The sequence below is a fragment of the Paramormyrops kingsleyae genome, chromosome 2, assembly GCF_048594095.1.
Source record: "Paramormyrops kingsleyae isolate MSU_618 chromosome 2, PKINGS_0.4, whole genome shotgun sequence".
Classification (NCBI taxonomy): Eukaryota; Metazoa; Chordata; class Actinopteri; order Osteoglossiformes; family Mormyridae; genus Paramormyrops; species Paramormyrops kingsleyae.
This window is the reverse complement of record NC_132798.1, coordinates 19,297,638-19,314,108: the sequence shown is the minus strand read 5'-3', so window position 1 is coordinate 19,314,108 and position 16,471 is coordinate 19,297,638. Positions and strand designations below refer to the sequence as shown.

Here is a 16,471-nt window from a genome sequence, read left to right as displayed (position 1 = left end):
AGTGTGTTTCTCTGGTCTCGATTACATCTGAAGGCCCTGCGCAGCTTCTTGTAAATGAACCCAGGTAACTGTGTTACGAGGGGGTGCCGACATCCAGTGCGAATGGGGTCGTGGACGTGTTGAGCTCAGTGTGAATGATGTGGGTCTAGCTGACGGGTGTTGTCTTATTCTGCTGTACATCCTTCAGTGGTGAATGAAAATTTGGGAGGAAGTATGCGGAAATGTCATGGATCCTCATCATTATCATGCGTGAAAAGTTCCATTTCATTCATTTCCATTAAACTTTCCGGAAAAGCATCCTAAACCCTCCTCTACTTTTAAAATGGATACCAATCAGCCATCTCTGTTATTGATCTATAGTATTGGTGTGTGCGTGCGTGCATGCGCGTATGTGTGTGGATTATGTTTGTTATATTGTGGGGACCAAATGTCTTTTGACCGTGTGGGGACTATTTTCCTGGTCCCTGCAAAGATCTGTGAATACAATCAAAAAACTAAAAATACCAAAAGTCTAAGGTTAGGGCTGGGTAGGGGTTAAGGTTGTCATGGTGAGATTAGACTTTTCCCCATAAAAATGAATGGAGGATATAATTACAAACGTGTGTGTGTGTGCGTGCGTGCGTGCGTGCGTGCGCACTTTTTCTTTTTTGTGCTGCGATTAAGAATCATTAGTTACAGTAAAACATGAATTAGTCTTTAGCTCTAAAGCTGTATTTGATGTGTGTGCGTGTGTGCCTGTACATTTGTGCTGAGTCCACAAGATGCCAACTTGTGATGGCTGCTTGTCCCTCGGCCTCTGAGGGCGTTGTGTCCCATAATGAGGATGTAGCCATTGATGGGGGGCCTGTTCCACAGCTTGTGATGGGGGGGTGTCCCATGGGGTCCATGTGCCTGGGAAATCCTCCTTAGCAGATTGGAACAACATCCGAGGAAGGAGGGAGGGGTGCACAAGAGGAGAACCGAGACCGCGCTGCCGTCCAATGGAATCTCACACCTCGGCAAGGTGCCCCTGTGCCCCCCCCCCCCCCCCCCATGCCCATTGATGTCGTGGGAGGGTGTTTCCCTACCCACAGTGGAGACTCGGGGTGGAAAGTATCCCCAGCTGCCTGAGAATGAGCTCACTTCCCAGACATGCTTCTGAGTGCTCTTTGTGTATGGTAGCTGTCCCGCATGCTATGCCCTCGCACGCTGCACACTCGCACGCTACACACTCGCACGCTGCACACTCACACGAAAGTCCCCCTGCACTCTTCCTGTAGGCGAGGACCCACTCCATCACAGTGCCATCCCCACATTCCCTCCTTTTTATGTAGGAGCCTTAGTTCTTTCAACATGTAATGGAGATAATCATTACAGCTATGATTAGCGGGCTGGAGCTCCGGAAGCTTCCGGAATGGCGTGGAAGATGGCTTACAGTTCTCATACCCATTTCTGGCAAACCCACGCTGCACCTGGTGCGCACTGGGAGATCACACTGGGAGATCACTGTCTATAGTTTCCTTAAATCCTTCATTAAAGAACATCACTCGGCATCATTGCTAATGAAAAGGAGCTGGTCGCCCAATGGCAGAAGTTTGCTGGGGTTGAGGTGTCACTGTCCTGTTCTCCAGCTGCAAATAGCTTCATCATGCAGCCAAAGATGCGCATGCAGCCATGCAGAGCTTCCTCTTTGGATTTGCACGCACTGTGTGCTTTCGTTTTGGCTTTGCATGCTGTTTGTTTTTGCAGTTCTAATCCCAGTGTAAAGGGGGGTAGGACATCCATACCAGCTGGGCCCCACTGGGGACTTAAACCAGTCACATCATGATGACATGATCGGGCCCCTGACTGCCGGGCCGATGGGGCTCCAGCAAGCCCCCAGCACACATACCCCATATGGTTTAATTACCCAGCGCTTTGCTCTGCTAAAGTCATGAGCGAGATGGGTGAAGACTCGCCTACTGGCCTGTTTCCTTTAAAGGAAGGCAAGGCTGGGGGAGATCTCCGACCCCGCCCCCCCGGGAGTTCCCACATAGGGGAGGGGGGTGTGCAATGAATCAGAGCAATGGGCCCAGGGTCAGGTCACCGATTTGAAGGGCAATGCCTGTCCCCACGCTCAGGCAGATGACACTCTTAAAGCTTTGTTTTGGTTGGGAAGGGGGCCAAGCCGATGGATTTTGAGAATATGAGGGATTTATTGTGGGCTTTTTGTACTTTAATCTAAAATCCCCCTGGTCCGGGAGGATTTCACTGGTATTTTGGTTTATGTGTGAGAAGCAGTGCTTGTCTGAAGAGTCATTTTTTTGGTTGTTTGTTCAGGGAATTAATAAAGGGCTGTTTATTTTTGTTTATTCCCAGTTTTCTCACTGTCAGATTGAGCACCAGGCAAACGTAGTGGATCTGGATGCACGGGCCGTGGGCTCACCTCACCTCACCTCACCTCACCTCACCGCACCTCACCTCACCTCACCTCACCTCACCTCACCTCACCTCACCTCACCTCACCGCACCTCACCGCACCGCACCTCACCTAACCTCACCTCACCTCACCTCACCGCACCTAACCTCACCGCACCTCACCTCACCTCACCGCACCTCACCGCTCCACGTTTATCAGCGGGGATTGACTCCCCCTTGTCACGTATCTTAGCGTGTGTCATGGCTGGCTTTTCTTGGGGCTGGCATATTGGTCGGTCACTGTGTGTGGTTTTTTTCGGGGGGAGGACAGGGGTGACATCCGGGGAAAGTGTCACTGCACCCCCAGAATGTGATGATGGCATAGCAGAACAGCAGGTAGCCTGAGGTGGCTGGCCAATGCGGGGTTTGGGGGGGCATTCGCAGTGGGCCGAGGCTCCAGTACTCACACTGAAACTAACAACAGAGGCGAAGACACTTCACTTAAACTTTTCCTCATTACTCAGATGGCCAATGTCTTGCACCTATAACGATTATGCTGCATTCCCGTCTCTCGCCAGCAGGGGGACCCATTTAACATTATCATTCAGTGTCCTTACTGAAATACCAACCTTTTATTGACTGTCTGCGTTTGAGATGAGCCCGTCTGAGTTCTCACAGAGGGGGCCGCATGCAGAGCTGTGGCTCTGAAGCTATATTCTTGTTTTTTATTTTGGCTTTTTTTTTTTTTTTTTTTTGGCTGTTCCCCAGAGAATGATGGGAAGCTCTTCGTTGGTTCTCTCAGTCCAAGCAGTCATGGTGTGTAAAAGGTGCACTTCCCATGTTACTGGGATTGGGAAGAGAAGTTGGGGACTTTATCTGAGGACTGGAGCAGAGACAGGTTTGGCAAAAGGTGCAGGGAAGGGAGGAGATCTAAACATGAGACAAGAGAAATGGCCATGGGACCCAGGCAAGGATCAGCCGCAGTGGGGCAGGGATCAGCCGCAGTGGGGCAGGGGTCAGCCGCAGTGGGGCTGCAGCTGGGAGTTGATCAGATGTTGGGGTGTTTATATGTGAGCAAGAGGAAGCAGACCTCAGTCGCGTGTAATGATTGGCAGAAAAGCACAGGAAGTGGCTGACCTGTTCCTGTCACCTGACCCTGGTATACAGTGACCCACTTTTCAGTTTTAATTTAATCCTTTCTTGGTCCATAATGATATCCTTGTTTTTGGTGTTTTAAATCATGTGTCCAGTTGTCATGGCTGTCAGGTGACAATTGGTTTATGTTGGGGGGGGGGGGGGTATTTTTCAAAAGTTTGCCTGGGCCATCACAGTTGAGTCTTTGTGGGAAGGGGGTAGATCACTCCAGAGAGGCAGCAGGGTGCAGAGATCTTCACCTTTGCCTGCGATGTCCTGTTCACATCTGTTTGCAGCATCCAGTTGCCTGTCATGCTTCCCTCACTGCCATTCACTGGCCGAGAGTAAAAAGGTTCCCGGTCTTCTGGCTGAATCGAACATGCAGCGAAAATGCAAACATAAAATGTCAAACATGAGTCAATAGCAGCTTCTGATTACTTTTTTATAACGACTTTGCGGTAATCAGTCAAACGCATTTGCTTACAGTCAGTCAGTGTATTTTTAAGGCACGCCTGTAACCATGCATGTCATGCTGATTTATGGTCCTTTTCCTCAGGCTGTGAAACACAAGTGAACACGGCAGCGATGGGGAATTTCTAAATGATCCCCGACCCCTTCGAAGAAGCACTGGAAAGTAAACAGTGTCACGCGAACTGGCGAGCAGCTTGAAGTCCGATAAAGTATGTGAAGGCCTCTGTGATGGTAGATAGTGGTGGATCCAGTTATCCAATCACAGCTGTGTCCCAGTTCAAGCTGACATGTTGACCTGTTCTCTGTATCTTCACAAGCTGGCTGTCTGGGAAAATTACAATAAATGCAATAATGCAGGTAGCAGTACAGTACAGTATATACAATATGCACAGACAGGACTATATAGAAACACTTATAGATAGACATTAAAATACACAACATACGGCCCTGAGCTGTGCTGCCTTGGAAACTATAACTGTGACAGAATTAGCCTCCCTTAGACCTCTGGGGCTCATTTACGTCTCCTGCTGAATTTCAGTTCCTAACCTAAATTATGTTTGTCACAAATTCTCAAACCTCCGAACTGCATTCTGTTAACACATTCGTCACATGTGGTTAACAGTGTTGTCTAAGCGGAACACTTTCTGGAAGTTTCAGCTACTGTGCATGTTTATGGTGTGGATCTGCTGGGTTTTTCAGACGATTTTGTAAAATATTTAAATTAGTTCATTACGTTGTTTGCGGTTTGTTTTATGGATGCAAGTTTGAATCCTGCCGTGAGCTTTAAATTGTAAAACTGATTTGTGGGCTTTTTTGACGTCCCAGAAACTCCCCAGGGTTCTGTATTCACATCGTGTCGGAAAGTCCTCTCCAATCGATGCAGCTTGTTTCCTTTTCAACCAGTGCCGTGTACACTGGCGAAAGCGGAGGGTTCTATTCAAGGCCATTTTGTTTGTTTATTTTTTTAGACACTCATTTTGATGCATGATTTTATGATCACATTTCACCACATGTTCAGTTTCACGCTAGACTGGATGGTAAATCAGATTCCAACAGCCCAGCTCACAAAGTTCCGGAAGGCTGCGTCAAACAAATAACCAAATGTGATGCCTGAAACAATGATATATTGTTTTGGAAAGCAGCCTTTTTAGCGTTTTAGAAGTTTCCTAATGGAGTCATATTCAGATTTCAGCACAATCTATTGATCAAAATAATGGACTGCATGTGATTCGATTGCCTCACAAATGCATCTCGTTAGGTATATATTTAGATTATCGGGAAAATCTAAAAACCAGTTATCGTGACTGTTTGGGAACTGGGTGTAAGCAACATTGACGCGATGGTATACACATTGAAGACAGGGCCTTAAAAATGGCCTTAATCATCATTTGAGCTAGTGTGTAGATTGAAACAATCGAGAAGATTGTTTGAAAGTAATTCATATCATATGTTAATGTATGTAAATTTAAGCATCAGAACTTTCCATATTCAGATAAAATAATCAAACTTCACCTGGAGTTAGTAGAGACTTTGATAAATGAGCCGTATATGGATTACACAGATGTTGCAGCTCTCTTTGTAATGAGGTGGGTGGTTCCTCCATTTGAGTAAAGTGAGTTTTTCCTTTTTCTTCTACCATGTGCTGCAATGAGAGCTATGCTCATGGTTACATTCAAAGGCATAGGAGACAGTTTGATATCGAGGGGGGAGCACAATTTCATATGAGTCCAGGCGTGGTAGTTGACTAGCCCCTTCACCCCCTTAGTCTTTGCCTGGTGTGACAGTCCGCTGCATCCTAAGAAATCTGCAGGGGTCGGCAGAGCTGCTTCCCAGCTTTACAGTGCATTTGTCCTGCGGCTGTTCTGATTCACATCATGTTGTATGAAGGGAGAGTTTCCACATCGAACCTGGACAGCAGTGTCCTCAAGAAAAAAAAACCTGATTGTGGAGCGTCATCCACGCGTCGGTCCTGCATATAACCCCCCCCCCCCCCCCCAACACATTTTGCTCCTGATTCGCTTATTGTTGACACATCTTGAAGATTTATGCTTCACGCTCTGGATTTTTTTCAGTACTGACAATGCAAAGATCGGTTTTGCTAACCTCACAAAAACGAACTTGGGGTTCGGTGAATCATGGGATTGGTCTTGTTTGGTGAGGATGCAACTGATGTACCCTTGATATTTGGGGTGGGGCAAGAACAACATTGAGGGATTTTTATTGTCCTCTGTACTAGTGTTACAGTATTGGAATTGGTCTATGGAAATGGAAGAAGCAAAAAGCATACATGAGTATGGTCAACATTGAGAAACCCGCAAGGGTGTTCACACCCTTGTTGCATTATGGGAATTGTTCCTGACCCAGACTGGCTTTATTTAATGATTTCTTTAGTGTACGAATAGGTTGTGCGTGTGCCCCGCACGTGTGAATCGCTTTGGGCAGCCTGCGTGGATCTGACGAATAAAATAAACTGTGTGTTTGATGGAACTGTAGAAGGAACTATTTACTGGCTGGAGCAGATGAAGGAAAAATGGAAGAGACAATGGGCAGTATGAATCACAGCACCTGTGATGACTGGCACCACAATTAAAACAATTTTAAAGTGTTTTTTTTCTGTAGGAAATTACATTCTGCCTGTGGCCTAAAGTCATTTGTTATGTGGACGACCCTCTTGCGTGTTGTGCTTTAGATTTCCTCTCCTTAGAGTAAGTGGTCATGATGTGAAACACAAACATCTCCGTCACACATAATAAAAATGTTTATCCTAAAACAAATAATATTCACTGGAGATTTATGTGGTACTTATTGGCTTGGCAGTGATTATTAAACCTGCGGGAATTCTTTGGGGAATGTAAAATTCATGCATGACTTTCTGGGACACTGTAGGGGTGCTGCAGTGTTTTCCTCGACGCCATCCATGGTGCAGTGACAGGAAGCGGCTTAAGCACAGTAGCCAGATATCCCAGGATCTGCTGTATGTTTCCCCATTGTCTTGTGCTACACTGAAATCCACATTTGTCTCTGCTCGCTCAGATCCCGTCCGGTGGATAAATGATGGAGAAATCAAGTTCTTGCTGTTCTTATCCACGAACCCCACGTCTTTTAGACGAGTGGTCTCTGTAAACACCTCTCCCCTCCCTTCCTTCTGCAGGGATCTACCTCTTTGACATGATCTACATAGACTCTGCCTACCCTGCCTCTGACAGCATCATAGAGACAGAGCAGAGGACCAATCAGATGAACAACCTCCTGCGGGTCTTCTCCGACCTGCAGATGTCCTGCAGTTATGGTCAGTACCTTCCGGAGTAGAGAGAACCTCCAAAGTGGTGCAGTGTCCCCTGGACAGGATCCCTTCCTTCTCTCTTGGGCCCCCCTGCAGCCTCTGCTGGGGCGGGGGGCTGAGGCCCCTCCTCCTCTTCCACATCTGTACTGTCGTTATGGAAACTTAATCCACATGTTTCTCACAGCATCTGACAAAGTGCTCTTGTCATTTCATGGTAATTTCTTCCCATCCTCCCTTAGAGGGACCATGTTTTATTTTTAAATAACGAAGAGCCCTTTTAGTCGTGTGTCACGCGATGCACAGACGAATCCCAGAGTATCGCGGGGGGCGGGGGGCAGCAGTGAGTGTAATGCTTATGTATTCGTTAGCATCTCCTAGGTGACAGGGACTAATTAGAGAGACCTAGACAGACCTCTTACGCTCGCCCCGCTGTGTGCCATCATAGATCACCTGGGGACGCTGCCTCACGTACAGAAGTACCTGATGTCCGTCCGCTACATCGAGGAGCTCCAGAAGTTCGTGGAGGACGACAACTACAAGTAAGCCTGAGCCATCTCTCCTGGGCTGTGTGTGCGCTCTGCAGGGGTGTCCAATCGACAGGAAATGGAATCAGCACGGCCGGGATCGACAGGAAGTGGAATCAGCACGGCCGGGCTGCAGCACTGACACATCTGCCGAGATGCTCGGACAAGGGGGGGGGGGGGCAGCGTTCGTCAGATGTAATCCAGCCGGAATAAACTTCTCGTATGTGTTTCCCCGGTGGAATCAATTCCTCAGATGGGTCTGACAGTCTCTGCCAGTGTGCCAGAGGGGTGTAATCGCGGCTTGCGCTCGTGAGCAATGCCAGCGCGGACGGCATCCCCGCACATCCTGCTCGTGTTAGCAGAGGTCTCCAGAGCTGGCCTCGTCTCTGGCTCCAAAGCGCCAGTCAGCGCTGTCGTTTATTACTCTGCCTTTATTAATATCTGGCCACTTGCCTGGGGGAGCTTTTCACAGTGAGAGACACTAGCAGAGAAAAGCCAGGCCCACAGTGACCTTACCCCCAGAGTGAGTCACCACACCGATGTAAATGCGTCCCATTTATCCGTGCTCGCTCTCCTGAAAGGACTCTTCAGTTCCTGTCGTTTCCCTGTCATTTCCATATCCATCTATCTGCTGTGCTAGTTATCCAGTTCTGGGTCACCGTGAGCCTAGGGTCTGTCTCAGGAAGCACTGAGAGCAGGGCAGGGGACAACCTGGAATGGGGTACATCCTATTACATGGATGGATGGATGGATGGATGGAAAATAGACTGATGGATGATACATAGATAGATACACACACACACACACACACACACACACACACACACATATATACATACGTAGATGCTGAGACACGTTATTAGTCTTAAAGGAAAGGCTCCTTCATGGTCCGACATGGAGGCAGATACGTTTCACAGTGTGCTTTTCATCCAGTGTGAGCTCACCGCTGGATCCCGCTCGGGTCTTGGGCTCATTCCCTTCTGGTTTTTCTGTTCCAGAATGACAGCATGTGTTCTGCTATACGGTTACGCCATTAACAAACAAAAAAACTGCTTTTAATCATTTTTTTTTTCTTTTTAAGTTGGCAACGCTGATCACAAATGGGCCCAGACAAAACCAAGCCTTGAGGCAGGATGTTGGCAGATTGTTCACAAACACCGTGTCCGTTTCGGATTAACGCAGCCTGGTCTACAAATGTGGAGGCAGCGATAACGAAATACAGGCTTGCATTCCCGCAAAACATATTACACGTCGAGCTGTCACCTAGGTTACCTTGTTTTCCTGCTTGTTTTTCGCGTTCCAAAGGAAATAATGGTTTTGAAAGATGCTTCCCCTCTACTCAAAGCATCCAGCGAATGCAGCTGCCGTCTACGTTTTGGGAAGTTTGTGTCCATGGATCACTGTCCACCACATGCTCAGGGCCGCTGGCAAATGATCCGAATCACCTTAAATGCCGCGCCCAGATGTGTCGTTCTTCCTTCATATTGAGTGTAACGGGCTTTTACAGAAAAGTGAGCTGGATATGAGATCTGGCAGAGGCTAGATGCTCTCTCAGGGGCGACCACGAGGCCCGTGTGCCTCACTGAAAGTTTCAATAAACACAGAGCCTAATTTAACTGGACTGGTGTCTAACAAACCCCAAAAGCCCAGACTGTCTTGCTGTGAGGCTTGGTATCCCCGCTTGACTCGGACCCACACTGGGCATTGTTTATCCATGGGAACACCCTGGGCTTGAGGCGTGTGATAATGTCCGATAAATTTGTTTTTTTTTTTTTTTAGACTCCTAGGTATGACGTAATGCATTACTTTACCAGGGTATGATAGCATGCTGAGGTCAGCACTTAGTTCTGCAACTTAGTTCTGTGACAAGTGAAGTGCAGCCCACAAGTATTTTAATGTTGATTAGCTATCGAGCTTTGAGGCTCGCTGCCTTAGATCTGCATCTGCGGATACTTATTCTGTTCTGCTGGAGCGGAGACCTGTCCTACAATTCAAACCAGCTAAGTAATGGGTCCATGCCCTTAATCACCAAATGCTACAACATTCTATAAAAACCAGGCATCCTTCATGATTAAAGTCAAGACAGAAAGAGCGAGAGTAGGAGGAGGGAGACAGGGGTACCTATTTGAAGTCCTCCGTAGATTTGGTTTAGAAAGCATTTATGTAACATTTCCGGATGCTAACAGGGCAGCAGAAAATGCTAGAACATGCATTCTCCTCTGTACGTGTGTTTCATATTGGTAGAAAAGCTTTATCTACATTGGCCAAGCATGCAGCAGTTTTGCAAGACCTCCTGAAGCACACGGTGAGGTCAGACTGTAACGGAATGGCGGCGAGATCGTACTCTTCTATTGAAGTGCCATTTACTCTCCCTTGGCCTTCAAGCCTGTTTGAAAATGAAGTAATTCTCCTCTTTTTTTTTTCTGAAAAACATTTTCTTTCGTCTTTGTCATCACATTTAAAATTTCCAGTAATTAGCCATGATGTCACACCAACTCTCCCACTTAAACTTCCGACCCTTACCGGGGGGTGGGGCTTTGTAGCATAACGATGTGTTTAACTGGCTCTGCTGGGCGGCAAGCCGGCTGCGTGTGTTTTTCATCCGCCTTCTCCACATCGATTTAGGAGGACATAAAGAGCGGCACGAGGCCCAGACACTTGACGGCCTCTTTCCAATTAACTCACTTGTTCCAGAGGTGCCTGCGTTTTGCCGGATATTGGGCTTGTTGGCATCTCCGAGTCCGAGGAGGAATTGGGTGAATGAAAGCAAGCGCTTTTTGAACAAGGGGATGTGACAAGGAGACCCCAGCCATCTGATCCTAGACAAGAGGAATCAACCGGCTTCGATAACATTTCAGTGGGCCCTCAGCGGGCAGAACACATGTCAGAGTATAGTATGCTGGTGGTAGGTGTGAATTATCTGATAGCTTCACTCAATTGGCTGCTGACTTTTCTCTAGATGCGTGATTGACTAGAGCACAATCATGTCTCATTAGTTGTTAAACGGAGGTTCAGTAAAACAGGCCCAAGCAACTAAAGAGGCTAAAAATACATGCCGATATTATTTAATCTCACCTTATGGATCCTAAAATGCTTTTGGTCTCTTCATTGGCGTTTCATTTGTTTGACATACATGAACAGGGACTTGAAAGCAGTTGATTGACATTTTAAGGGAAAGAAGTTGGCTCCCGTTTACAGGTGACAATTTTGCTCTGTGGGATCCCTAATCAGGGTTCTGTTGTTGTGCCTGTGGAGAGTGTCTTGAGTGAAGGGACCGGTTGAGAGCACCCTCAGTTGTTTATTAAATGGTGAGATCCTCATGGAGATAGAATGACCTGTATCGCTCCATTACACAGGCGGAAATGATGTCGTCCTTGTTTTTTCCAATTTCACAGTGGAAAGTACATATTTAAAGTGCCCTGAGGCACCTATGTTTGGAAGGGCACCTTACCAAAATGAACTGGAAGTGTTCTTCCTCCCGAGCTTTGCTAGTATCTCAGACTGGCAATGGTGACCCCCCCCCCCATTTCATCTGAAGGACATATGGAGGTATCTGGCGGTTGCTGTGAAACATAGTGCCTAAAACAATGAATCACTATTAGAAACTTCTGGAAAAACAAGGGATTGAGCAAAAGGGAATGAGGTGGCATGGCATGTCATTTCCTTCTAGACGAAGGAGCTTCCTGTTGGAATTCGCCTGCAGGCACGGTTCTGAGATCTGGAATGTGTGACCCATGGTTCTGAGATCTCACAGGCTTCGAGCTGGAATGTGTGACCCATGGCTCTGGCCAACAGGGTGTCGCAATGATGCCATCTTACCCAGACAAACCAAGCTGTTAGAGGACTTTGTGCAGGCGTGTGATTTTGAGTGTTCATCTTTTGAAAAGAATCTGAATGTGAAATTGCTCTTGCTGCTTATTTTGCTGTTGGCTGCTTATTTTATTTGTTAGCTTTTTTTCTTTTAGCTATAGTAGTCCAAATTCAGTAATGGGTGCGTTAGCTCTAGGAGTCCCCGTTCAGAAAATGGTGCGTTAGCTCTAGGAGTCCCTGTTCGGTAAGTGGTGTTTTAGCTATGGGAGTCTCCATTCGGTAAGTGGTGTGTTACCTATGGGAGTCTCCATTCGGTAAGTGGTGTGTTAGCTATGGGAGTCTCCATTCGGTAAGTGGTGTGTTAGCTATGGGAGTCTCCATTCGGTAAGTGGTGTGTTAGCTATGGGAGTCCCCATTCGGTAAGTGGTGTGTTAGCTATGGGAGTCCCCATTCGGTAAGTGTCATCTTAGCTATGGGGCTCCCCATTCGGTAAGTAGCGTGTTAGCTCTAGGATTCCCCGTTCAGTAAGTGGTATCTTAGCTATGGGAGTCCCCTTTCTGTAAGTGTCATCTTAGCTATGGGAGTCCCCTTTCTGTAAGTGTCATCTTAGCTATGGGAGTCCCCTTTCTGTAAGTGTCATCTTAGCTATGGGAGTCTCCGTTCGGTAAGTGGTGTCTTAGCTATGGTGTCTTATCTCTAGGAGTCCCCGTTCGGAAAGTGCTCTAGGAGTCCCTGTTCGGTAAGTGGTGCATTAGCTCTAGGACTCCCCATTCGGTAAGAGGTGTCTTAGCTATGGGAGTCTCCATTCGGTAAGTGGCTTGTTAGCTATGGGAGTCCCCATTCGGTAAGTGGCTTGTTAGCTATGGGAGTCCCCATTCGGTAAGTGTCATCTTAGCTATGGGGGTCCCCATTCGGTAAGTGGCGTGTTAGCTATGGGAGTCCCCATTCGGTAAGTGGCTTGTTAGCTATGGGAGTCTCCGTTCGGTAAGTGGCGTCTTAGCTATGGGAGTCCCTGTTCGGTAAGTGGCGTCTTAGCTATGGGAGTCCCCGTTCGGTAAATGGCGTGTTAGCTATGGGAGTCCCCGTTTGGTAAGTGGCGTGTTAGCTATGGGAGTCCCTGTTTGGTAAGTGGCGTGTTAGCTATGGGAGTCCCCGTTTGGTAAGTGGCGTGTTAGCTATGGGAGTCCCCATTCGGTAAGTGGCGTGTTAGCTATGGGAGTCCCCATTCGGTAAGTGGCGTCTTAGCTATGGGAGTCCCCGTTTGGTAAGTGGTATGTTAGCTATGGGAGTCCCCGTTTGGTAAGTGGCGTGTTAGCTATGGGAGTCCCCGTTTGGTAAGTGGCGTGTTAGCTATGGGAGTCCCCGTTTGGTAAGTGGCGTGTTAGCTATGGGAGTCCCCATTCGGTAAGTGGCGTGTTAGCTATGGCAGTTCCCATTCGGTAAGTGGCGTGTTAGCTATGGGAGTCCCCATTCGGTAAGTGGCGTGTTAGCTATGGGAGTCCCCATTCGGTAAGTGGCGTCTTAGCTATGGGAGTCCCCGTTTGGTAAGTGGTGTGTTAGCTATGGGAGTCCCCGTTCCATATATGGACAGTCTGATGGTATAAACTTGTTTTCAGTCTCTAAGTTTAGGCCGAGGAGCGAGGAGATGCTGTTGTTGGGGTGGGTGGGATCTTTTATTATTTTCATAATTTTTTTCCTTGCACCACTTCCTGTGGGTGGTCTGCAGCTTCCAGAGGTCACATCAGCCGGACGCACCACTCTGTGCAGGGCTGCATAGACCTGCATGGTGCAGCTCCTAAACCAGGTGGTGATGCTCAGGCAGGATGGTGCGGCAGTGCAGGCATAGGTGTGGAATGCTTTGAGAGCTACCCATATTATTTCTGGTGGACGAAGTTTGAGCCGCCATAAAAATTAAGTGCTTCTCCACAATTGTTTTCAGGCAGTTTAAGATGCTAGAGATATGTTAATGCATTACAGGCCTTTGGATAGCTCACTAAGAGTGGAAGTTACTTGAAACTGTTTCATTTACAGTTTAATGCATGTTGGAAGTGATTCACCAATTGGCTGAAATTGCTTGCAGATGCTAATTAGTGTCTAGTAGCACTTGGGTAGTTACTGTCAGATTCCCGAACAAAAGCTGTAAGCCGCACTGGAGGAGAGAGTGGGCTTTATGGTGTGCTTGTGGTGTTCTAAAGGTTTCATAAAAAGGCGGACCAATTCACACACGTTGCTCCGTTACGGGAACGTTCATCTGGTGCCACACTGCTGGTCTCCTGACTGGGAGACTACTTGGCTGCTGGTCCTCCTCACCCGTCTGCCATTTCTGTGGATTTCTTCAGGGGAAGCTCTGCGCCGTTCCTCATTTCTCAGTTTGTGTTCCTGTACTAACTGTAGGCTTTTGTAACCCAAGCAAATTCGCCTGAATTAACCTTCTCAGACAGCTTGCTCCAGTCAGTCCATATATCTCTATGTATATTTATGTATATGTGTGGATACATGTATGTGTATTTTATATTATAGTACTCATTGATTTGAGAACTGGCATCTGAACTTTCATAATGTTCATGCACAGAAATGTTTTCAGCATAATGGTACAGTGTCCCAAGAGTTTAAGTGCTATTTTTGCGCAGTTTTTAAACTATAATAACGTCCAAAGTATAAATACTAGAAACATACAAAAAAGTTTATTTTCTTAAATTTTTTTAAAGTTTTTTAATTTTTCTTATTGCACAACGTAATCGCTGTCTTGTCCTATAGCTAGTCAATTTTCAAATTTTTCAAAAGCTTCATCAGCTGCTGCTTTGTGACTGAATGGATTGCTTTTGTGATCCCAGCCTTAAGACCATAGTGAGAAAGAGTCTACAATGCGTACGTGACAATTTTAACATGAACCCCCCCCCCCCCCCCCCACTCCAAAAAGTGTCAAGGACATTGGTCAGGTTACCTGAGAAATTCATTTAAAAAAAAAAAAAAAACGACTGTCAGATGTTGTTCTTTGTAAGCTTGTACATTTATACTATGTAAGTTATTAAAGCTTAAACGGCACTAAGACTTTTTGGGACATCCTGTACAGTTACCCGTTGGGGTTTTATTTTTAGTTAATCATAAGTGAAAATTACAGCGCCACTAATAAAGCATTTCTGTCTGCATTAGTGCTGCTGCAGACAAAAGGGCAGAAATATAGAGGAACTGCGGGAAGCTTGTAGTATCCAGACTGGGGAGCGGATAGGGGGGGCTTTTCTTTCAAAACACCAGGACTGCCTTTTCTATAAAAGTTATAAAGCCACTACTGCCTCTGCAAGCCCATTTTCCAGCAGAATAATGGCGATAATAAGTCTTTTCCCTGTAATTAGGGTGGAAAAAGAGTGTTTCTCTGGGTCTCCCCATAGCCCATTTTCCACAGGCCTCCAGTGACTTCTGGAAAGAAGCTCTGTCTCTGCCAGGAGGGGGCACTGTGCATCAGGAACGTATCCAATGATCTGGAAACAAAACCGTTTTATGAGGATCAAAACAAATTATAGGGCATCACTTCCCCAAGTGCCTTCCCGTGCTTTAAGAATATTTCTGAAGCACGGCATGAGGCGAGACCCTTCCGTAGCTCTGTTCAGGTTAACAGCCAGTCTGAAGGCAGTGGAAACACCGACTCTGAAGCGCGTGTGTCGTGCCTTTCATCTCGGACACGTCTCCCTCTCTGCATGTGTGTTGGATGTTCTCCAAATCTGAGTGCGTAATTTCAGCCGGTCTAGGAAATCACTTAATCCATCATTTGCTCGGAACCCTCGTCCCCTATCTGGGACATAGAGTGCACTTCATAACTCCATGGGGTCGTTCCACGGATGGTTCGTTTACTCGTACAGCCTTGTGACACCTTCTGATATGTATTTATGTTTTTATCAGTTTACAGACAGTTATATAGGCATGTGTCAGTCTGCGTGTTTATCTCTGTTCATAATGCAGAGGTGGAAAGTTCAAGTCCAGAAAGTAAAAATCCAGACCAAGGTTTTGTTACACCCAACCAGTTCAAAGAGTACAAATTTGCGTGCTGCAGGCTTTCTGTCAGACTTGCTCAGTGAATCAAAGATCATTCAATTGAAAATATGTAAGCATTGTAAAGAAGAGGAGGCCGTACCACATGGCTTGCTGATCAGAAAATGCCATATTCATTGATGAATCCTATTTGTCTCGCCTGTGCAAGTCTCTAAAGAGCATTACTTTGATGACAACCCCCCCTCCCCCCAGCCCATATGTAGTGTGTGTTTTACCAGTAACATTCATATCTGCTTTTTCATGGTGGCTAGAAGTGTGTGTATGTGTTTGTATGACTGGTCATTAACACGATGGCCACCAGGGGGCCACCTTTCACTCTCCATCTCCATGTAGCTGCTGCTGTGCCGCTCACAGGTCTTGTCTCTCTGTTGCAGGCTGTCCCTGAAGATTGAACCTGGGAGCAGCTCTCCTCGCCTGGTGTCCTCAAAGGAAGACCTTGCAGGTAATGGAGAGAGCCTCCCCCAGCCGAAACTTCTTTTGTCTGTCCCCCCTGAACTGCTGCACCCTTCCTTATCTGTGGGGGACATTTTCTGAACTCTTGCACATGCTAGGCGGAGTGGATGTCACAGTGATATTTCCTGCCTCCATTGAAATGGTCGCCACCTTTGCACAATGTCTCAGATCTGGTCCGTCCTTTTCACTCAGGATTTCTACGCTGCTGGTAATGGTGAGGTGGACACTCTTTATTGAGAAATGAGTGATCAAGGGCGAGAAGGGAGGCTCACTTAGGCAGCATGTACCAAACTGTGGCTGGCCTTCAGAGTCTCCTAAGGCTGGAATATCCACAACAAGTTATATGCTTGTTGTTAGCTTGGCCTTGGTAATG

General features: G+C 46.9%; 1 protein-coding gene across 4 annotated transcripts in view; it reads left to right on the top strand.

Annotated features, from left to right (window-relative positions):
- The window catches only part of ralgps1 (Ral GEF with PH domain and SH3 binding motif 1), a 117,519-nt gene that overhangs the window by 86,573 nt on the left and 14,475 nt on the right, over positions 1-16,471 (top strand). For all 4 annotated transcript variants that reach the window (XM_023840717.2, XM_023840718.2, XM_023840716.2 and 1 more), the window contains 3 exons: positions 7,133-7,270; positions 7,710-7,803; positions 16,020-16,087. In XM_023840717.2, coding sequence (XP_023696485.1) covers positions 7,133-7,270; positions 7,710-7,803; positions 16,020-16,087 — 300 coding nt within the window. The remainder of the gene's footprint in view (positions 1-7,132; positions 7,271-7,709; positions 7,804-16,019; positions 16,088-16,471) is intronic.